A 22,678-nucleotide genomic window follows, 5' to 3' on the forward strand; every position below is an offset into this window, starting at 1 on the left:
CCGCTGGCCCTCATGCCCGGCCCCACCTCTGTCCACAGTGCCCTCGGCCAGCATGACCCGGCTCGCCCGCTCTCGGACCGCGTCCCTCACCAGTGCCAGCTCGGTGGAGGGCAGCCGCCCGCAGGCCTGCACCCACTCGGAGAGCAGCGATGGGCTGGGCCAGGTCAACCACACCATGGAGGTGTCCTGTTGAAGCCCTGGTCCCCTGAAGACGCCCATGTGCCCCCACCCGCGTCGAGGTCCCACTGCCACCCTCACGCCCGCCGGCTCCTTTTCTGTTTTATTTCTTTCTGTGAGGGCGAAGGGAGGAAAGGGGGTTACAGGTCTCATGCTATAGCGGAACAGTCTCCAGGGGGTCCCCAGGCCCCACCTCACTAACCTTGTTGACCTGGCTAACTTGGGCCCGTTCTGCCGAGTCCCCAGCACCTGGGCGGGAGGGGGACCAGCTAAGGGAAGGCTGAGTCCCTCTCTGGCCAGGATCCGGGATGATATCCTGGGTTAAAGAAAGAGCAAGGGATGACTCCTGGGGCAGGCAGGTTTGACGGTGGGATGGACTGGTGAGGTGATGGGTGCAGCTCAGGCACTGGCATGAGAACCAGGAGAGGCAGCAGGGAGCCCTGGAACCCCCCACCCCCACCCCCACCCCAGCTCCCACCAAGCACATCTGATTCTGTCACATAGCACATATGACAATCATCTGAACAGTAGCCACAAGGGGGTGCTCCCACAGGCCTCTTGCGGGTACTGCAGGGCCAGGCAGGCAGGGGCCAGGCAGGCAGGCAGGCAGGGGCTGAAGGGGATTTCTCTGTCCAAGGAAAACAAAAGAAAGGACCTTGAGGGCAGGAACCCCACAGACTGTCTCTTCCGGCTCACACACCCCGCCACCGCCTGGCCCTGGCCCATGTCTGCACGAAGGCCCCGAAGCAGTTGGTCTCCTGGTCTTCCACCTCCATAGGGACCTGGCTTGGGGCTGAGGTTAAAGGCTGGGATAGCCAGTGAGGACGGGGTGTCCCTCTGCCTGCCTTTGGGAGCCAGCATGTGGCCCCAGGGGGCAGTGGCTGAAAGTCCCAATAGATCCCTCTTTTGCCCCCCAGGTTCCACGAAGGACAGTGTGGCCAAGGCCGCCAGAAACATGGTATTTCTAGGAAGAGTCCTGGTAGAGTTATGCTGGCGTTTCACCCAGGCATCCCTAAGCAAGGCGAGAGAGTTCCTGTAGAACTGGTCCAGGGTGTCGAGACTCCCGCAGGCCCCATCCCATCTCAGCCTGTGGAGCGGCTTGGACTGGGGCTTTGCTAGATCCGGGGGTAGGAGGGGAAAGTTCCCGCAGTGAACAAGGACCAGGCAGAGGAGAGAGGCTCCCCTCCCCCCCCCGCCCCGCCCCCTCCTGCCACCTAAAGCCCAGGACTGGGCCGTGTATTTCCCATCCACCACCTTATCAGGTAGAATCTCTGGGCCCAGAAACCAGAAGCCATTTGTCTCAGAGCCTGAGTCAGTTGCCACAAACCCCCAAACGAGTAAAAAGAAAGGGGAGAGAGCTATGAAAATCGGAGGGCCGGGGTGTGTATGTTGGGGAGGAGGGGTGTGCTCTGAGGCTGGGAGGATACCCATATCCATGTTTCCTCTGCACATATTACCCCCCCCCCCCCCCAATAATCTTAAGCCATTGTTAGACTTCTCTAGAGCCTGGTGGAGTGTTAGTCTGTGCCAGTTCTATTCACTCACGTGCTTCCTTTGAATATCGAATGTGACCGTTTGAAAAGCTGGTAGAATTAATCCCTCTTACTGTAGATAGTGCTGCAAGTTGGATTTCTCTTGTTTTGCTGTGTTCTTTCAGATGAGATATCTATAAATATCTATACATTATATATACACGTATGTATATCGGGTCCTCCTGTGTGTGGTTTTCCATCGGAGGTGGTCTCTTCTTTCGTCAAAGTGAACTTTCAATGGAGTTTATTATTTTCCTCTCTGTACAGGGTGGAGAGCCTAATTTTGTGTATTCTAGTGGCTAATGTCATGAGACTCGGAAATGACAAAATGTAAAACAAGTAAAAACCCTTGTCAACATAGAAAGAGTTAACTGTGCCGAAAACCAATAAAGAAACTAAAAGGAATTTGGGTATGGTGATGCCATGCCCACCGTGGGAAGCTTTGGAAGAGACAAAGTTTAGGCTGGCAAAGCTGATGCCTGTGGGGGTGAGGGCGGGGGAGCGTGCAGGGTGAGGGTGGGCACTTCCATCTCCATGTTCCCACTTCTTGTCCCATGCATTACGCTGCCAACCCTTACATGAACTCTGCAGGATAGATATCCATTATCTTAGTGTCACGGCGGAGGAAACAGACTCCGAATAAGGGATTTGCTGTAATAAAGCCAAGTGGGAGCTGGCATTGGCATCGTTGGACTTCCAAACACAAGCGTTGTAACCTCTATGTTCATTCGTTGCCTTGTTAAATTTAACAGCAGGCTCCTTCCCCAGGTTTAGCCACTTATGATTAACTCAGCCGTTTACCCAATAGGCATTGAGTTCCTGCTGTGTGTCAGCTAACAAAGCAAGTAAATAAAAATTAAACCCACTGTGTGCTATGCAGAAAATGAAAACAGGAATATCCTAGCGCGTGTGACAGGAGCTTATCCTAATTCTGTGAGCCCTGCCCACGCCGGCATGCAAACTGCTCTAATTGAGCAAATAAAACCGGCGGTGACCACAGCTAACGAGTGGCGGAGATGGAGTGGCGGAGATGAAGGCAGGCCGGCGCCCTCCCGGTGCGCCCACAGCCGCAGCCGCGAGGCCCTCAGCTTCGCATCCAGAAAACAGATTTTGTCCCTCACCCGGACGTGCACCCGAGGTCTCAGCAGTCGGAGATCCCAGGGGAGGGTTGTGCCCGGCTCAGAACCAGGCTCGAGGTGGCACGGGGACACGTCTTCCTGCACTCGACCGCACGTTTTCTAAGCCCAAATGGGGACACCCTCACAGAAGGCCGCTTTCAGGACTGACTGTACCAGGTGCCAATCCCTAATCGCTCTGACACTAGCCCCACGTGGTCCGCGCGGCGGGTCGGGCACGTGGCCCCGCCCTCAAAGCCCCGCCGGGGGCGTGTCTAGGGACGCCGGGGGCGTGGCCAGGGACGCCGGAAGCGCGGCGCGGCTCCACGAACTGGCGAGGTCGCACGCTCGCGGACCATGGCGACTCGGGTGAAGCGCCGGCGGGTAAGTCGCGGGCGGCCGGCGTGGGGCCCACCTCTCCCCACTGCGCCTCGCGCTGCTCCACCCGCATCCGTCCCGCGCGGGGGTGTCCTCCACTCCCTCGCTCCCGCGGTCGCTTCCGGTCCCCTCCCCCACTCGGCGCCCCCTCCGTGCGGCGCCGCCGTCTCCACCCCCTGCGAGCTCTCGGGGGCGGGGCCTCGCCAGCGCGCCCTGTTGTTTTAGGTGGCGGGACCTGAAGGCTGTGGCCACGGCCTCGACCGGGACCCGGACCCAGTGGCCGGCTTCCTGCGCTGGTGCGGGCGCGTGGGGCTGGAGCTGAGCCCCAAGGTGAGTGAGGTGGGCGGAGACGCGGGCAGGCTGGGCGCGGGCGTGCTCTGAGCCGCTGCTTCCCTTTAGGTGGCGGTGAGCCGGCAGGGCACGGTGGCCGGCTACGGCATGGTGGCGCGGGAGAGCGTGCAGGCCGGGGAGCTGCTGTTCGCGGTGCCGCGGGCCGCGCTCCTGTCGCAGCACACCTGCTCCATCGGCGGCCTCCTGGAGCGAGGTGCGCGCGCCGGCGGGTGGGGCGGGAGGAGGGGCCGCGGGCCGCGCGCGGGCCCTCACCTCTGTCTCCCGCAGAGCGGGGCGCGCTGCAGAGCCAGTCGGGCTGGGTGCCGCTGCTGCTGGCGCTCCTCCACGAGCTGCAGGCCCCGGCCTCACCCTGGAGCCCCTACTTTGCGCTCTGGCCCGAGCTGGGCCGCTTGGAGCACCCGATGTTCTGGTGAGAGCCGTGCAGGGGTGGGGGACAGGCTGTCTCCGGAGCCCTGGTCTCGGTGGGGCGTGTGAAGGGAACGAGGGTTTCCCTGCAGGCCGGAGGGGGAGCGCCGGCGGTTGCTGCAGGGGACAGGGGTCCCCGAGGCCGTGGAGAAGGATTTGGCCAACATCCGCAGCGAGTACCATTCCGTCGTGCTGCCCTTCATGGAAGCCCACCCCGACCTTTTCAGCCCCAGGGTTCGCTCCCTGGAACTCTACCAGCAGCTCGTGGCTCTCGTGATGGCCTATAGGTCAGTGAGCAGCCTGGGAGGCCCCTTTTCTTTAGAACGCTATTGAGGGACAGGAGGGGAGACAACAGTGGACCCCACCCCAGCCCCTCCCCCTGCCCTGGGCTTCAGCCAAGTTCTCTCTGGTAGCTTTCAGGAACCCCTGGAGGAAGAGGATGATGAAAAGGAGCCAAACCCCCCCTTGATGGTGCCTGCCGCAGACATACTAAACCACGTAGCCGATCACAATGCCAATCTAGAGTACTCTCCAGTGAGTGGACACCTCCCAGTGCGTTCGTAGGTGTGTTGATGACTGGGCATGATTCAGACCAGTGCCTGTCATTTGTGGCTGTTTGGCCACTAGGCTGAAAAGGAGTAAGTGAAGTTAGCGCCTCCTATACGTGCGTCTCCCAGTGAAATAGTTTGAGCACAGAACTTCTCATGTTTGTGGTTAATCTTCTGATGAACTTGACTGCCATCATTTCTTTGGTGCTGGAGGTGGGCTGCTCTGCACAATGCCAGGGTGCGGGCAGCAGGGCAGCGGTGTAAGATGATGCCGGGGCTCATTAAATTGTTTACTGTGTGGAAGTTTCTGTTGGTGGGCACAGCATCAATCCCATCGCTGAACAGGCCTGCTGGAGGGTCTTCCTAGGCGGGGAGTAATCATGGGGCGGGGAAGGGAAGGGCCTGTTCCCAGCTGCTTCCTTCCACTCCAGAACTGTCTGCGGATGGTGGCTACTCAGCCTATTCCCAAAGGCCATGAGATTTTCAACACTTACGGGCAAATGGCCAATTGGCAGCTGATCCACATGTATGGCTTTGCTGAGCCATACCCTGACAACACAGATGACACAGCTGACATTCAGATGGTGACAGTGCGAGAGGCAGCATTACAGGGTGAGTGCCCGATTGACTCAATCCTGGACACGTGGATGTGCCTCTTTCCCCTATCCGTCCCAGGTGCTTTGCTAATAGTTGCTTTTTGCAGACTAGGGGTAGACTAAGAAACGACCTTTGATATACTGAGGCTTCACACTACTTTTCTATCTACAGGAGCAAAAGATGAAGCTGAAAGGCTCCAGCTGTGCGAACGCTGGGATTACTTATGCGAACTAGAGATGGTAGGGGAGGAGGGAGCCTTTGTGATTGGGCGGGAAGAGGTGCTGACTGAAGAGGAACTGACCACCACACTCAAGGTAAAGGGCCCCAAACTGCTATTTAATGCTCAAAGCAGCCTTCGTATTTAGAGCTATAGAGCCAGGTGAGGGAGGAAGGGAGGGATGAAGGGAAGAGGATATTTGAATGCTACCAAGATAGGTTGTCGTCTCTACATCAATTTCAGAAACACACAAGTGGCAAATCCTAATTAAAGGGCCCATGGTTGCTTCTAGGTCCTGTGCATGTCTGCTGAGGAGTTCAGAGAGTTGAAAGAACAGGATGGATGGGGAGATAAAAGGGAAGAGGACAGCCTGACGATCACAAATATCCCCAGGCTCAAAGAATCATGGAGACAGCTTCTTCGGAACAGTGTTCTGTTGACCCTGCAAGCCTATGCCACAGACTTAAAAGCTGAGCAAGATTTACTCGGTAATAAGGACGTCTACAGCAAACTCAGCTGGAGGGAGCAGCAGGCCTTACAGGTTCGTTATGGGCAGAAGATGATCTTACACCAGCTGTTGGAACTGACGGGTTAAAGCTAAGCGGATTCCCTGCTACCTGAAGGAAATCCCATGAGAAGGACTTTTCTAAGCTGGTATTCATGGATGCTTGAAAAGGAGGAAAATTTGGATCTTTCCTTTTGGTGGTTAATAAGAAAAGCCAAAGGAGCAAAGGTGTGCTAGGATGAACTCTGAGGTAATGGGACATGTCTAAGGGTTGGGAACAGCAGACTTGGGAATCTCTGCTAATTGTCACCAAGACCAACCCCCCTTCCCCCCCCTTTTTTAACTTCTTAAAACCAAAACACTTTATAGCCGTTTTGTTCTCAGTTTGGACCAAAGTTAGCAGAAATTTGATTGTGATAATAAAAGGTCTTATAGTCTAGTGTAGTGTTTAATAACACGACCTTTGAAAGTAGACCTGGTTAAAATTGAGTCTATTTGGAACAGAAAAGACATCCTCAAGTGGATTCCCACCCGCCAAAGTTTAGGCCTGGTAACACTGTGTGTCGCTTTGACAACTGCTGCCTTAACTTATTTTTATAAGGATTTAATAAGCTATGTCACTGGCACTCAGAGCATGTTTTAACTCCTCAGCAGTCTGAAGTTGGCTCTAGATGGGACAACTCACCCTCAGGGAAGAAATCCTGAGACACCAATGACATTCAGGCCCGCATCATGCAAGATTTTCTAGTTAATTTTGGACCTTTTTGTCCTCTGGCCATAAACTTGACAGCCATTAAAGGTGTAAGTTTCGCATATACACCTACTCCTTTCTTTTAAAATTAAAGGGCATTTTGTAATTGTTTAATCATAGAAACCTGCTCTAACAATTTTCCATTGAAAAGGAACAGGAAGAAACACTAAAAAAAAAAAAAAAAAAAAAAGACTTTTTTTGCTTGTTTGAACAGGCCAAACAGGCTCAAAACTAGTGGGAAAGATCTACCGTTTAGCAAAAAGCTGGTTCCCAAAGTCCCCAGGCTTTGCAAGGGTGGACTGTCAGCACTGGCTGCTGCTCCTGAGGCAAGGCACAGCGGACTGCATGTGTGTCATGACTTTAATGCTGCACTGACTATGACTAGTCGGCACCCACAAGTAGTAGGGGAGCTAACGGCCAAGAACTGGGAAGGCTACAGAGTATAACACTGGACCAATAGGTATCCTTACAAAAGAGGTTGTGTTGGTCCTTTTGACTTTTTTGTTACTCATCTTAGCCTGGGATAAAGGGGGAGGGCAGTTGATACTATTTGGTTCCCTTTCCTCAGTTTAGAAGCATCAGGAGAGATTTGGGGTGGCGGGTGTGGTGGTGGTGGCAGTGCACGCTTTAGCCCTGGTGTGTTTCCCTTTGTAAAAAGAGCATGTTCTCTAGCAGTCAACTTTAGATCTGGGGCAGGGACAAGGCAAATTGTATGCTAAATTCTATCATACTCACCAACTTTTGTGATTTTCAAGGTCCACATTAAAGAAATGTTATATAATATTTAAATTGGCTTTTTTGCTTCTTCTTTGGGACACCAGGAATGTCAAGATGTGGAGCTATGCCCCCAGGCAAGTACATGGCAGCAGCAGCCTCTTCACATGAGATGGGCAGTTACCAGTTTATGTACGTGCCTTTGACACTTTTTGCACAAACCCAAGAAGTTCCAGACAAAGGTTTTCTCTTTCATGTATTTACACAAGTTCAAAATGATATTCACAGCATTTTCTAAATTTTGGCCAAGAGTCAAAAAAATGCATTTAAACTTTGGAACGTGCCCACATAGACAGGAAGCTGGCCCAAACTAATTGGGGCAGGTTCCTGAGAACCAAAGGGCTGGGAAAGTCAGGAAGAGCTGAAAGGATTCCTCAGCCAGTTTATGGACTTGGTGCTGTGGGACATCCAGGCTGACACATTTACAACAGAAATGCAGTTCCGTCTAACTGGCACCTGTCCCTTCCATTACTTGCTGAGCCTGCTTCTGTCCCATGCAGCACTGTGCGACGGACTGGAATAACCTGAAGGGAAAGAGTTAAGTTTGTGAGAAAAGTTCAGGCCTGGCCAGTGTTCTCAGTGGGTAGAGCATCAGCCTGCACACCACACCAAAGGATCTCAGGTTCATGTCCCACCCCCATCTGTATGTGTGTGGGAGGCAACCAGTCAATATATCTCTCACATGCATCTCTCTCTGGAAAGCAATGGGAAAAAGACATCCTCAAGTGAGGATTGACATTCCCCACCCGCCAAAGATCAGGCCTGGCAACACTGTGTGTAGCTTTAACAACTGCCTTAACGATCCACCCAGGCTGAAGCCATCAAATGATTCTCATTCTCAGACAATTAAAAAATCTTTTAACTTACTTTTCAATTTCTGGGGCACAGTGTACAAATTCATGGTTCCAGAACTTAAATGCTGGATTTTTAATCAGCTCAATGAAGGTAATAAGTAGACCCCAAGGATGTGGCCTATTTACAATCAACCGTTCCAAGAGAACCCTGGAGAAGGGAAGAACGAGTGAGTTAATGCACTGAATTCAGGATCCCTAACTCTTCTCCCTGATTAGTAAAGCTAACAACTTTTAGTTTACTAAAGACAAGTGGATTAATCTCTGTACTCTATATAGCATGGTTAATAACCCAGGTGGATTCTTGAGAATAGGCTGGATTCAAACCCAGATTTCCTGATTGATTACTGAGCCTAGAAGACTAAGTTAAGGTGAAGGTTAGGATAATATCAGACCACATGGTGCAAAAAAGTAATCACTTAAAGTATGCACTAAATGAAAGGAAATACGAAGCAAATTCTAATACTGAATGGCAGCATTGACTGAAATACTCATTTTTTTACCTAGCCAACCGTACTTCTAAATTTACCAAGAAAATAATAAAGCACAAGAACACAGATTTAAGTACAAGGAAGTTGACTGCAGCTTTATAAATAATTACAAGATAGGACATTATCACTAGTTAGTTTTTGGTATATAAATCTAAGGAATACTGTTGTCTAATACCCACAAACTACTATTAGGGGAGAAGGCAACTTTAAAAAACCTTCTAAACTATAGGCGGTAAGTCGATGTGCTTTAACATGGGCTGGCCTGTATAACGCAGGACTGGTTAAAAATTGCACCACCACCACATGATCTTAAACTAAAATGCTGGTGTCTTTTATTGAAAACTACTTTTTATTTCAGCAATGATTATGACCTGTGATTCAGACTAATTATTAGACAGGAACCATGTCCATTTTGTTCAGAACTACATCCCACATTGAACACATGTAAAAGATGCTCAATGCACAGGAAAAACATTCAAGAGAATGCACAATAAAGGGGTAGAAGCACCTGGAAAACAAACTTCTCTCTTACCTTGTGATCTGTTCTTGGATAGCTTCAGTGTTGGCCTCTGCAAAAAGGTACAGCATGGTGCAGCTGAAGTAGTGAGTGTGGCTATTTGGGTACCGCAGCTGGTTTGCAATTGCATTTAAGAAGAGATACCGACCTAAAAAAAAAAAATCAAGAAAACTCAGTTTAGTGAGGACTTGCTCTGTAAGACCAAAATAAGAAGGCAAGTCATTCTGATTGGCTGGGATTTGGATTTCTTCTGCTATAAGCTTTCAAATTATCCTTTAGTCCTTTTTCATTGCTGTGGATCTTATTTCAGTATTTCCACATTAAAAAGTTTTAAAGTATTTCCCTAAAAAAACTTAGTGAAGTATGTCACTGTTTTACATTACATAATCTCTTTAATATCACTTAACAGAAGATGGCTGAATTCTCATTTTTGCCTGTCCCATCTGTTCCAGTGTTACATTTCATGTAACCTCTGGAAAACTCCACTGCACCCTCATTACAAAATAAGTACAAAAAAAGCCAAGATATTATGAAAATAGTTTTGACCTCACAGCCCTTCTAAAAGGGTCTTGAACTCTATCAGAGGTTCACAGACCACACTTTATCTATTAACTAGGTTTGGTTGTCTGCCTCTGTTTGATATTACTCATGTTTATAAGGCTATCACAGTTTTAAGGTGTCCCTAAAGGCTACCTTCTTTTTGCTGGGCTCTGAACATAATGGTAACCAATTTTGTTAAGTCTTGATTTTAATCTGCCTCAAATCCCTTCTACAAATAGGCCAGCAGTATATGCATACTCAAGATTAGCCCCTCAAGAATCCACAGCAAAGTTAATAGTAGGCAGGCATCCCTTGGTTAGCACCTACTAGAATATAGAAAAAAAAAAAAATGCAGTTCAACCAGGCAAAATGGAACCTGTAGTAGGAATTATATTGTAAGCTTTCTGCAGAGCAAGTAGGGGAAGTCCTATTCATTAAAGTTTATAATGCCTAATATTAAAATGCTGCCTACCAAATAGGCACTAGCAGGTGATGAGGAAAAGGCAGGTTAACAAAAACAATGTATCAAGCCTATTTTTAAAGAGAGGCTAATAAAAGGAACATGTTTATTTTTCACATTAAAAAAATACTGCAGCCGAAACCGGTTTGGCTCAGTGGATAGAGCGTCGGCCTGCGGACTGAAGGGTCCCAGGTTTGATTCCGGTCGAGGGCATGTACCTTGGTTGCGGGCATATCCCCAGTGGGAGATGTGCAGGAGGCAGCTGATCGATGTTTCTCTCTCATTGATGTTTCTAACTATCTCTCTCCCTTCCTCTCTGTAAAAAATCAATAAAATATATTTTTAAAAAATTCTTAAAAAAAAAAAAATACTGCAGTTATATACTGAAATATTAACTGATATGGGAAGAATTCTGGATGATTCTTTTCTTTATAGTTTTCTGCATTGAGCAGATACTATCCAATTAAAAATAAAATAGCCAGACAGAGCCATAAACACTGACAGAACATTATTTCTCTAATGTATTTTTATGACTGGACTGTAGCTTAAGGTGCAGAAAACTTGACTCTGAGAACTTGCTGGCTTCACTCACCTTCAGTGTCCAAGTCTACAGCCAGGTTCTGGAATATGTCCATGTGAGCCGAGTGGGTGATGGTGCTCATTGAGGGTGTGCTGCCCTTGTTGTGGATGTGTGCAATGGCCTGAGTCCCGACATAGAGCACCAGTGCATTGATGAGCTGTAGGTTATAGCGATTGCCAGGTTCATTTGATACCTAAATGAATAAAACAAAGCACCTGACTTATTCTCAGAGGGCTGATTCATGCCTTTTTATGCCTTCAAATAAAAGGTGAACTGCTTTCAATATTCTTTGTCATTTACACTTCAGATAAATTTCCTTGAGTTTGTTGAGGGTATTTAACAAATACACAGCTGCCAAACATTTCCCTTAGGAAACCGAAGCTCTTTAACAGGTACCAGCATAAAAGTGAAGTTTATAAAGTGAAAATATGCACTACACTTCAATTACAGAAAAGATTTGGAGAGGGAAAAGGCTTCCTCCTTGGTGTGGAAAATTAATACAACTTCAAGTCATTTTCTATAGAGCAAATTAGACCATTTCTTTAGAAAAATCTTGGAGTACTGGCCAGGAATAGTTACTAGCAGTCTATTCTTATAGAAAATCAGTCCATTCCCTGGTCGCCTCTTCCAAGGTTAGTTTTTTGTCGCTAAGATGAATTAGTAAAATGTATAATCTAGTTACTCTCACTCAACCATCAGAAATGACTTGGGGTGGTGAACACGTAATACAACATACAAATCATGTATTATAGAATTGTGCATTTGAAATCTATATCATTTTATTAACCAATGTCACCCTAAGTTCAATAAATATTAAAAGAAAAAAAACCAGTATGTATTTAATCAAGTTGAAAAGACTGACTCCTAATCAGGCCACACATAAGGACTGCATAGAAAGTGCTTTTTATGAAAGACATACAGCTAAGAATTAAGCCAAACCAATTAACCTGTAGGTTGCTGCGCAGATCAGATAGAAAAGTGACTGGTGACCGAGTTTTAAGATAGGAATCCAAATCCTTTTTGAACTGAGGTGGCATCACTCCAGTAAAATTGGTGAGAATCCGGGGCGCGATGTTAATTTCACTCAACATATCCACCTGCCAGACAAATACAATCAAAACCAGAGCATTTGTAAGAGTTAATTGTAGTATCTATGCTACAAAGTGGTAGAAATGTTTTTCTAAAACTATACACATTATAAATATCTCAAAGAGTAGAGCTGCTTTTTATCAATGCTTAGAAGAACTGAAATGCAAAATTACAGAAATTATCTCTCTAAAATGAAAGCAGGTTAGGTACCTTTTGTGGAGAGGTCTTGTATCACTAACTGTTTTTCCCCCCTGGACTTGGACTTCAAAACCAGAGTACAAAATTAGATTAATCACTCACCAAAACCTCTGGTCTTGGAAAAGACACCCCAGCAGAACAGACATTATACTTGCTACTTTTAAAAACATTTATGTGAAGGGAGGGTAGAAAATACATAGAAATGACAGTACCCACACCACAGTGGTATGATTTTACACGGTCCCTTTTCTCCCTTACAACAATCTAAACAAAACACCTGTGAAATGTGGGCATGCAAAAGGGTCTGTCTGTTCTGCAACTCTGTGCTGTGGGGCCACCCAGCAAATGACTGGCCTGACACCTACTTACCAGAGAACTATTAATATTAAGACATAGTCTTCTTTTCCTTGAACTGTTTGAAACTTTACCTTCAGATTAGGAGTGAATGGGTCTGGGAGCCTCATGTTTCTTGGGAAGGCACTCAGGATCAGGTTTCTTAGCTGAATACAATTGGGTGGGATCACATCACAGAATCCATAATGGTAATCACAAAGGAACTCCGGGAAATCATGCAGAAGAACCAGCAGCACTCTTAAAGTGCCCTATTAAAAAAGAAAAAAGCATTTGCTGACTCCACACTAAATAAAATGGGAGTAATAGTTTTACTATCATGATTTTTAACTCAAATAAAAGAGGCAGAAGTATACTTCAGTGACAAAGTTACAAGCTTTAACAATAACATCACAAGTTATTTAACAAAATATTTACATCTGCAAATTATGAAAAGCTAGGTGTCAAGAATTTATAACCTTAAATATATATGCTAGAAGAGGCTGGACAAAACAAAAAATAGAACAATGATGTAAGTAAGCTATCTTCAGAAGTTGGAAAAAGAACAGCTAATTAAAAACAAAAAAAAAGTAGAGAAAAAAAAAGCAAAAAAAATTTTTTTTAAAAAAGCACTGAAACAGGGATAGGGGGTGGAAGTGGCAACTGAAGTTAGAAGTTGGTTCTTTGAAAAGATTAATAAAAGGTAAACACTTCCAAGACTGATAGAAAAAACACAATACTAATATCAGGAATGAAAAAGAACCATCACTACAGACATGAAAAACAGTTTAAGAGAACCTTAATTATATGCTAATAAATTGGACAATTCAAGTAAAATACACAAAATATTCAATTTTTTAAACCTACATTTAATTATTCAATTTAAATGTTCTATTTTTTAAACCTAAACCAAAAATGAAAATCTGAATAGTCCTTTATAATAAAGAAGTATAAGCCGAGACCGGTTTGGCTCAGTGGATAGAGCGTCGGCCTGGGGACTGAAGGGTCCCAGGTTCGATTCTGGTCAGGGGCATGTACCTGGGTTGCGGGCATATCTCCAGTGGGAGATGTGCAGGAGGCAGCTGATCGATGTTTCTAACTCTCTATCTCTCTCCCTTCCTCTCTGTAAAAAATCAATAAAATATATTATAAAAAAAAAAAAAAGAAGTTTAAAATGTTGTTAAAACCTTTCCCATAAATGTAACTCATGGCCTAGGTGGCTTTACTGGCAAATCCTTACAAATATTTAGGAAAAAATTAACAGTATTTTCACAATCTTATGAAAATAGAGAACATTTTTCCACTCTCAATTGCAGTAGCATTTCGCTGGTAACAAAACCTGACATGAAAATTATTCAAAAATCCTAAATGTTAGAAATAGAAATCAGTGATATATCACAACCAAATGGTTCAGAAATGCAATGGTGATTTAAACGCATTTGAAAATTAATGAATTACAACATTAACAGAAAAAAATTTTACAGGGTCTTGTATGCCAAAAAAAAAAAAAAAAATCAATACCCATTTAATGATTTAACTCACAGCAAATTATAAGTAGAAGGGTATTTCCTTAATCAGATAATAGTATCTATAAAGCAAAACTATAGATTCACAAAACCATTATACTTAATGGTGAATTACTGAGGGCTTTCCCCAAGATTACTAATGAAACAATTACGCAATTATTGCTATCTCCTATTTAACAATGTTCTGCAGTTACTGGTCAGTGCAAGAAAAAGAAAATGAAAAACCCACTGTTACAGGTAGATGAAATGATCTGTACTTAGAATATATAATATATCCCTTAGAAAAAGTAAGTTCAGCAAGGTGGCTAGATACAAGGCAGATATACAAAATCAATTTTATTTCTCTAGACCACTAAACGAAATGAAAATTTTAAAAAGATCTCCCTTACAATTTGACAAAAAACATCAAATATATAGGAGTAAGTTTAAGGAAAAATATTTAAAACATCTATGCTGAAAACTACAAAGCACTGCAGAGTAAAATTAAAAGCCTAACTAAATGGTGACATACACTTTCAAGGGTTGAAAAGCTCAACACAACTTACACCATACACAAAAATAAACTCAAAATGGATAAAGGACTTAAACGTAGATGGGAAACGATAAAAATCTTAGAGGAATCCACAGGCAGCAAAATCTCAGACATATGCCAAAGCACTATCTTCACTGATACAGCTCCTAAAGCAATGGAAACTAGAGAGAAAATAAATGGGACTACATCAAAATAAAAAGCTTCTGCACAGCAAAAGAAACCATCAACAAAACAACGAGAAAACCCACTGCATGGGAGAACAAATTTGCCAATGTTATCTCCAATAAGGGTTTAATCTCTAACATTTACAGGGAACTCATACAACTTAACAAAAGGAAGATAAACACAATAAAAAAATGGACAACAGACCTAAATAAATACTTTCCGGAAGAAGACAGAAGGAAGGCCAAGAGACATATGAAAGAAAACATGCTCAAAGTCACTAATCATCCAAGAGATGCAATTAAAACGACAATGCGGTACCATCTCACACCTGTCAGAATGGCTACCATCAACAAATCAACAAATGACAAGTGCTGGTGAGGATACTGAGAAAAAGGAACCCTCATGCACTGCTGAGTGGGAATGCAGATTGGTGCAGCCACTGTGGAGAACAGTATTGAGTTTCCTCAAAAAACTAAAAATGAACTTCCATTTGACCCAGTGATCCCACTTCTAGGAATACATTCCAAGAAACTAGAAATACCAATCAGAAGGAACATATGCACCCCCATGTTCATAGCAGCACAATTAACCATAGCTAAGATTTGGAAACAGCCTAAGTGCCCATCAGCAGATGAGTGGATTAGAAAACTGTGGTACATCTACACAATGGAATACTATGCTGCTGTAAAAAGGAAGGAACTTCTACCATTTACAACAGCATGGATGGACCTGGAGAGCATTATGCTAAGCAAAATAAGCCAGTTGGAGAAAGATAAATATCACATAATCTCACTCATTTGTGGAATATAATGAACAACAAACTGATGAACAAAAACAGATCCAGAGACAGAGAAGTATCAATCAGACCAGCAAGCCTCAGAGGAAGGCAGGAGTGGGTGAGGGAAAAGGGGAGAGATCAACCAAAGGACTTGTATGCATGCATATAAGAATATCCAATGGAAACAGACACCAGGGGGGTGAGGGCGGGAGTGGGCGTGGGAGAGGGGGTGCGGGGGGGGGGGGGAGGGGCGATAAGGACACACATGTAATACCTTAATCAAAGAAAAAAAAGGAGGGGGGGGGGAGGCTCAACATTATTAAGATGTCTATTCTCTCCAAATTGATCTATAGACTTAAGTGCAATCTCCTTTTAAACTCCTGCAAGTTTTTAGAAGTGAAACTGATTGCAAAGTTTTTAAGGAACTGCAAAATGGTACAGACCAACCAAAAAAATAAAGGTGGCTCAGTCAGTTGCAACTTTGTCCCGTACACCAAAAAGTTGCAGTGCTATTCCTATTCCTGATCAGGGCACATATGATTGATGCCTCTCTCTCACATCAATGTTTCTCTCTCTAAAGTCAATACAAAAATATTTTTAAAAATGTAGTCAATTCTTTTGACATAAGTGCCAAATCAATAGAAAGTGAAGGACTTAAAATAAATTTGAGATACAGCACAGACTTAAACTTGGGCAGGCACACATATAACAGAATGCAATTTGGGATTGGCAAATATTTCTTAGGCAAGACACACACAAAAACAACATTTAAAGGAAGTAAAAAAAATTGCTAATTTCTACTACACTAAATTTAAAACATCTGTTCCTTAAGACACCTTACTTTAAGGGAGTGACATGAAAAGACAAGCTACAAGAAAAGTGAGTGTGATATCTATTAACCAAGGGCTTACATACAGAATGAATTAAGAATTCCCATAAGACATAAGAAAAATGCAGATAATCCAATAGAAATATGAGCACAAGACTGGAAAAGGAACATCACAAAAGGAGACTGTCCAAATGGCCAATGTATACATAAAAACCTCATTAAGAATTCAAGGAAATGCAAATCAAATCCACAATGAGCTATGCAATCCTAATGCATAATTGCCAAAAATGGCTAGAATGAAAACCAGACAATATAACCAGAATGAAAAGAATGTGAACAGTAACTCTAATGTTGCTGAAGAGTTAACTGGTACACACATTTTATAAAACTGGTAGTATCTACCAAAGTTGAACATATGAATATCGTATGATCCAGTGCTGGTTATGCAAATATGTTTGAGTTTCGCACTTTTCTGAATATATGTCATGCTTCAACGGTTCTCAACATGTGGGTCGCGACCCCTTTGGGGGTCGAACGACCCTTTCACAGGGGTCACCTAAATACATCCTGCATATCAGATATTTACATTACGATTCACAACAATAGCAAAATTACAGTTATGAAGTAGCAATGAAAATAATTTTATGGTTGGGGGTCACCACAACATGAGGAACTGTATTAAAGGGTCACGGCATAAGGAAGGTTGAGAACCACTGCTTTAAAAGCTTAATAATAAAACAAGTATTAGGCCTCATATTTCCAGTTGTGTGGTGTTTTTATTGTTACATTTTGATTATTTTTAATCTATAACTCCAAATTAATTACCTTGTAGAGGATTTGCATAGGTTTGGTGAGTTCCACATTTCTAAGGAAAGGTGCTAAATATTTGAATAAATCAATCAGTAGCTGTGCATACATAGGCCATCCCTGAAAGAAAGAAATGTACATGAGTCTTACTCAGCTGCTATTCTGCAACCAAAAAACTGCTGAATGAGCTATACTGTGATTTCTTCTTCATACTGATTTAACTATAGAATACTGCCCTAAGTACCTCTCTTAAAGACTGATTGGCACTAAAAGGAACATAATCATGTTGATAGTGACAAACAAGCTGACTCCAGAAATTCCAGGACATGTAGGTCCTGGTGCCTGTAGCAAAATTTAAAGAACAGGAGAGAGCCGAGCTGGTGTTACTCAGTGGTTGAGCTTCGACTCATAACCAAGAGGCCACGGTTCCATTCCCAGTCAGGGCACATGCCTAGGTTGCCGGCTTGATCCCCAGTGTGGGGCGTGCAGGAGGCAGCCAATTAATGATTCTCTCTCATCACTGATGTTCCTATCCCTCTCTCCCTTCCTCTTTCTAAAATAAATATTTTTTTTTAAAAAAAAAGAGGAACATGAGTAAATTTCAGACAGACACAAAACGCTTAGCCAACTGAGAAACTGACAGCTACATCTCTTTCTTAATTCCTTCTTTTAATTAAGTAGTGGATCTGGACCATTTCTTTGCCCACAGCCAACTCCTCAACTCTTGGCAAATAACTTTATCCAAATTACATGAATCCCCTCTATTAGCCAAACTTGGCTTGCTCATCACCCCCCAATTATACCAATTATGTTCATTCTTGGGATAATTTTATTCAATATATTATGTTCCTCCTCCTGGAAAGCACTTCTCCACCAAATAAAACTAACTCCATTTAAGAATTATTTCACTCTCTTTTGTGCCAAACATATACATAAGTAGTCACATTTTCCTGATCTGAAAGGCCAGTCAAGGGAAGTCAGATATGCCCTAGAAGGTTTGGCTCAGTGGATAGAGCATGGGCCTGCGGACTGAAGGGTCCAGGGTTAGACTCATCAAGGGCACATGCCCAGGTTTGTGGGCTTGATCCCCAGTAGGGGGAGTGCAGGAGGCAGCCAATCACTGATTCTCTCTTATCACTGATGTTTCTCTCTCTCTCTCTCCCTTCCTCCCTGACATCAATAAAATATATTAAAAAAATAAAAATTAATAAAAACAAATTTAAAATGGTCATTTATCATACTGCCAGATGGAAGAAACTTTTCATGTTAACTGGGTTTATTCACAATTACATTAAAACCTCTTTACTAAAACTTGATCCTAATTTCTTCAGATACAGTGACCAGTGGTCTTCAACCCTGAGTGTGAGGGCCTTTCCATTTATAGTGTGAAGCTGTAAAATAGGCAAATTCCATCGCTCCATTACCCAGAATTTTATACTGATGTCTACAGAGGTGGTCCAAATTTTCACCTTGTTTTTAAAAAAGCCCGTAAGAAATCGACATAGGTAGCTAACAACAGACTGGGAGTCACAATCCCATATTGTCACCAAGGAATGTGATTCAGGCAGGGGCAGTCAAGTAATCCCCATGACCTGACTCCACATTAAATAGAAGAATTCCCAACTAAACCTGGAAGAAGTGTAACTGGCTACTAATAAATGACTAATAGTGCTAATAAGCCCTAGGTAGTTACAGTCTTCGTCTGTAGGAGATAAACTGCAGCCACACCTTCTGCTGTGGCGTATGTGCCAGCATTCTTGCAATAAATATCCGATGGGAGATCAATTCAAGCCACGCATACACAAAGCCGGGAGCTTTGGTAGGCCTCAAGATGTGGAATGTATTGCTGAAAAAAGAAAATCTTTGTCAGAAGCAGTCAAACTTACAATGAACACACAAACAGACGTAGACAAATTGTACTATGAATAAAGCATGCCTGAAACCCATAAGCTTACTCTACTTCTCAAATTTTAGTATACCAAAGCAGCAATCTTTACTAGGAAATCGCTATTGAACACTACTCACCAGAAAGCTGTAAGTGTCTGGAAATTAATGGTTTCCAATACATGTTCAGGTGCATTGAGTTCCAAGAGCAGCATGATAAAAATGCGATGGTAGGGAAGCTGCTGAAATTCACTTTGCCGGACATCATGATCCTGTAGGAGAACTCCCACTACTATACCAAGAACCTGTAGAGCACAAAGATCAGAGCTTTAAATAATGAAGATAATCCACTTACCACTCTCTATGATCATATACCATCTATCCTATCTAATAAAAGAGAACCACGGTAATTAGCGTATGACCGCTACCCTTCCCATTGGCTAATCAGGGTGATATGCAAATTAACTGCCAGCCAAGATGGCGGCCGGCAGCCAGGCAGCTTAAAGCGAACATAAGGCTTGCTTGCTTCAGTGACGGAGGACTCCAACGTTCCCCGCCTGCCGCTGCCAGCCTCTGAGCTGCAACTCTAAGCAACTATGTTACAAATATAGAAGCTAAACAAAACCCCAGAAACCTGCTTTAGTCGCTGGGCTTCAGCCAGCAGGATCGCAACATTGTTTCAAATACAGAAGGTAAACAAAGGCCAGAAACCTGCTTTCAGCAGTGGAGGCCTAAGAGCTGGAGCCTCAGAGCTAAAGCTGGCCCAGAATAAAAAAAGAAAAGAAAAAAAGGAGCGGTTGGGGGCTTCAGTCACCTGCCAGCCTGAAAACAGCCCTCAGCCCCTCACCCAGACTGGCCAGGCACCCCAGTGGGGACCCCCACCCTGAAGGGTGTGTGACCAGCTGCAAACAGCGATCATCCCCTCACCCAGGCTGGCCAGGCACCCCAGTGGGGACCCCCACCCTGATCCAGGACACCCTTTAGGGCAAACCAGCTGGCCCCCACCCGTGCACCAGGCCTCTATCCTATATAGTAAAAGGGAAATATGCCTTCCAGCACCGGGATCAGCGGAGCCGCGAGGCCTCCCGACCAGGGGCTGCACCTAGGGATTGGGCCTGCCCTCTGCCACCCGGGAGCAGGCCTAAGCCAGCAGGTCGTTATCTCCCGAGGGGTCCCAGACTGCGAGAGGGCACAGGCCGGGCTGAGAGACACCCCCCCCACCCCCCAGTGCACAAATTTTTGTGCACCGGGCCTCTAGTCTACATATAAAAAGGCTAATACGCAAAGTGTCCCCTGGGGAGTTCAATGGCTCGCTATGACATGTGCTGACCACCACGGGGCGGGGCGGAACAAAGGAAGGACCCAATCAGCCTTGATCGCTGGCCAGGCCTAGGGACCCTACCTGTGCATGAATTTCTTGCACTGGGCCTCTAGTTTGAAAATAAAATTATATACTGACAGCCAAAGGGGCCATACACTGATTCGATTTGGCCTACAGTTTTGTGTGTTTTCTTTGAATTTCAATACTCTTCTACCAGACATGTACACTCTCCACAGATGCCCAATGATTTTTCAAAAGCTCTAGAAATTAGCATGGTACATCGTATTTTATCACATTATTACAATCTAACAACCTAAGTTTTCTAGTCTGACATGAAGTTTACAAGAGGCAAATGGTTTCTAGTTCTCTTATCACTTAGTAAATGGGCACCAGGGAAGCAGTTAGGCTGCAGAAATGTCCTGCATTTCCTATACAAAGAACTGCCCTGGGCTCCACTTGATTTTCTCACTTAACAGTGAAGATTAGGATAACCTATTTGATAATGATAACCCAAGACCATATTCTCTTTTTGTACTCTTATATTATGCAAATTCCTAAGAATTGCACTGTATAAATCAAAAGAAAACAGTACTTTGTTCCTTTTCAGAAAAATCAAGACAATGATTGCAATGTCACTTGTGGCATCTGAGTTGCCAATCTGTGTTATCAGTGAACATGTATAGACCATCTTGTTCAGCAATTCTGCATATAAAATAAAATCTCATACTAATAAATACCTTTTAGTTAGCATTTGAAATATATTATGATTTTTTTTTTCAGGGTCTTTCAGTTAAAGGATCATACTCTTAAAATTTGGTGATTGTTTCATATTATCTATAAATTCAATTTCAATACAGAAAAGGGGATATTACAAAAAGTTTTGGAAAAGAGTTGGGCCCCTACATTTTAGAAGCACCGATATAGGCTTCCAGTGTACCAAGAATAAGGCAAGGAAAGATTTCAGACCTTGTTCAGCAGGTTAATCTTTGTGACAGTGTTGGTGGCCTCCCCTGAGTGCTTCACTAACAGGGCAATGAGTCGGACAAAGGCATCCAGGTTGTGATAGCACTTGGCTCGGATCATGGTGGGATTAGCAGCAGGGTTGTGCTGCTGCTCTGCCTGGGCACGGTAACTGATTTCAACACACATTTCAGTGCAGAGACGGAAGAACCTTGTTATGAGGTCATCAGTCTTCAGGATTCCTTGCTGATGCATCTACCAAGGGTACAAAAATATAAAGACACAATGAGATAATACACACAAACTTTTCATTTTCATTAAAAAAAAAAAATTCTCTCATTTATTCCTATTGTCACATTTCTAATTTTTACTTCGTAAAAAAGCTGCCATGAAAACGACTTAGCCTTTAAGGTCCCATGACAGAATCGTTCCAGTTTTAAGTTTAATGAAAAACAGAGAAGGTGGAAACCGAGAAAGATAATATGGCAATTTTGAACAGTAGTCCATAGCCAAATAATTTGGAAAATTAACTATGCAAATTAAACCAACTTTCAATAGCTCACAAAAGTCATAATAAGACATTTTGTCCAAGATATGTTTCCCCCACAAGGAGATGAAATTATATATACTTTATTTTCTCAAAGATAATTTCTTCCAATTGACTTAACCAAAGTTTTTGAAATTCCAACTAGCTTCACCAGGAAAATCAAGGAATAATCTGTATAAGTAGGAACCCAATGAAAATACCTGCAGGACATACCCAGTTATTTTAATGTACATTAAGCCATTTTAATATAAATTAAGTTAAAATAAAGTGAAAAGGGCAAGTTTATTTTTTCAAAAAGGATAAAGTACAAACTTTATGACATATGATCTGGAAGTGAAGCAGCAGAAGTTATTTGGCTAGTAGGAAAGAAGACAGTGGAACAGCATTAAGGCAACAGAGGGAAGAGGTCAGTGCTTACTAAACAAAGAAACCAAGCCCAGAAGAGACACTTGACTGTTATCTTGGAAACGTTAACTGTCTCTTGATAAGCAATGAAACAGCTGAATTGACAATCATGTACCCTAGCCAAGACAGAAGGCCAGCAAAGGGACTTGTGTACATTGAAATCTGAAAAATTAACAGGGGAGAGAAAAAAAGGACAGACTGCTATAATCAAGATGGAGCATAAGAAAGAATTCTCAAAAAGATGCCGAAGAGAATAGAAAAGTAGAATACATTATCTTTTACAAATGGAGAGAAGAAATGAGAGCTAATAAATAAGCCAGCAGGAAGAGCTGAGACAGGTGCCACATCCATACCCATGAAATACCGATAATCTCAAAAGCCAATTGATTCAAAATTCTTCCATCCAAATCAGAAATCAAACTATAAACATGCAGTAACAGCTTTTCAATAGGTATGTTTTTTTTCTCATTCCCTGAATTCTTGAAAGAGAGGAAGTTACTTAGTATGACTAAGTAACA

General features: G+C 43.9%; 4 protein-coding genes across 8 annotated transcripts in view; 3 read left to right on the forward strand and 1 right to left on the reverse strand.

Moving 5' to 3' along the window:
* The window catches only part of NDRG4 (NDRG family member 4), a 26,855-nt gene extending 24,976 nt beyond the window's left edge, over nt 1–1,879 (forward strand). For all 5 annotated transcript variants that reach the window (XM_081107946.1, XM_081107945.1, XM_081107944.1 and 2 more), the window contains one exon: nt 39–1,879. In XM_081107946.1, coding sequence (XP_080964072.1) covers nt 39–193 — 155 coding nt within the window. In that variant the 3' untranslated portion in view covers nt 194–1,879. The remainder of the gene's footprint in view (nt 1–38) is intronic.
* The window catches only part of NLRC5 (NLR family CARD domain containing 5), a 940,085-nt gene that overhangs the window by 866,136 nt on the left and 51,271 nt on the right, over nt 1–22,678 (forward strand). The gene's annotated exons all lie outside the window — the stretch shown is intronic.
* SETD6 (SET domain containing 6, protein lysine methyltransferase) lies at nt 1,793–7,359 on the forward strand. The gene is made up of 9 exons (XM_081107943.1): nt 1,793–3,208; nt 3,428–3,532; nt 3,602–3,746; nt 3,821–3,962; nt 4,051–4,245; nt 4,372–4,492; nt 4,938–5,118; nt 5,275–5,417; nt 5,613–7,359. The coding sequence occupies exons 1-9, from the start codon at nt 3,182–3,184 to the stop codon at nt 5,913–5,915; spliced, it is 1,362 nt and encodes a 453-aa protein (XP_080964069.1). The 5' UTR covers nt 1,793–3,181; the 3' UTR covers nt 5,916–7,359.
* Nucleotides 7,534–22,678, reverse strand: part of CNOT1 (CCR4-NOT transcription complex subunit 1) — a 74,946-nt gene continuing 59,801 nt past the window's right edge. Inside the window, exons 40-49 of the mRNA XM_081107942.1 lie at nt 21,215–21,463; nt 19,069–19,232; nt 18,772–18,889; nt 17,062–17,163; nt 12,505–12,678; nt 11,737–11,886; nt 10,802–10,982; nt 9,225–9,357; nt 8,218–8,352; nt 7,534–7,874 (exon numbers count right to left, since the gene is read on the reverse strand). Coding sequence (XP_080964068.1) covers nt 7,796–7,874; nt 8,218–8,352; nt 9,225–9,357; nt 10,802–10,982; nt 11,737–11,886; nt 12,505–12,678; nt 17,062–17,163; nt 18,772–18,889; nt 19,069–19,232; nt 21,215–21,463 — 1,485 coding nt within the window. The 3' untranslated portion in view covers nt 7,534–7,795. The remainder of the gene's footprint in view (nt 7,875–8,217; nt 8,353–9,224; nt 9,358–10,801; nt 10,983–11,736; nt 11,887–12,504; nt 12,679–17,061; nt 17,164–18,771; nt 18,890–19,068; nt 19,233–21,214; nt 21,464–22,678) is intronic.

Source organism: Myotis nattereri, assembly GCF_964212035.1.
Source record: "Myotis nattereri genome assembly, chromosome: 15".
Taxonomy (NCBI): domain Eukaryota; kingdom Metazoa; phylum Chordata; class Mammalia; order Chiroptera; family Vespertilionidae; genus Myotis; species Myotis nattereri.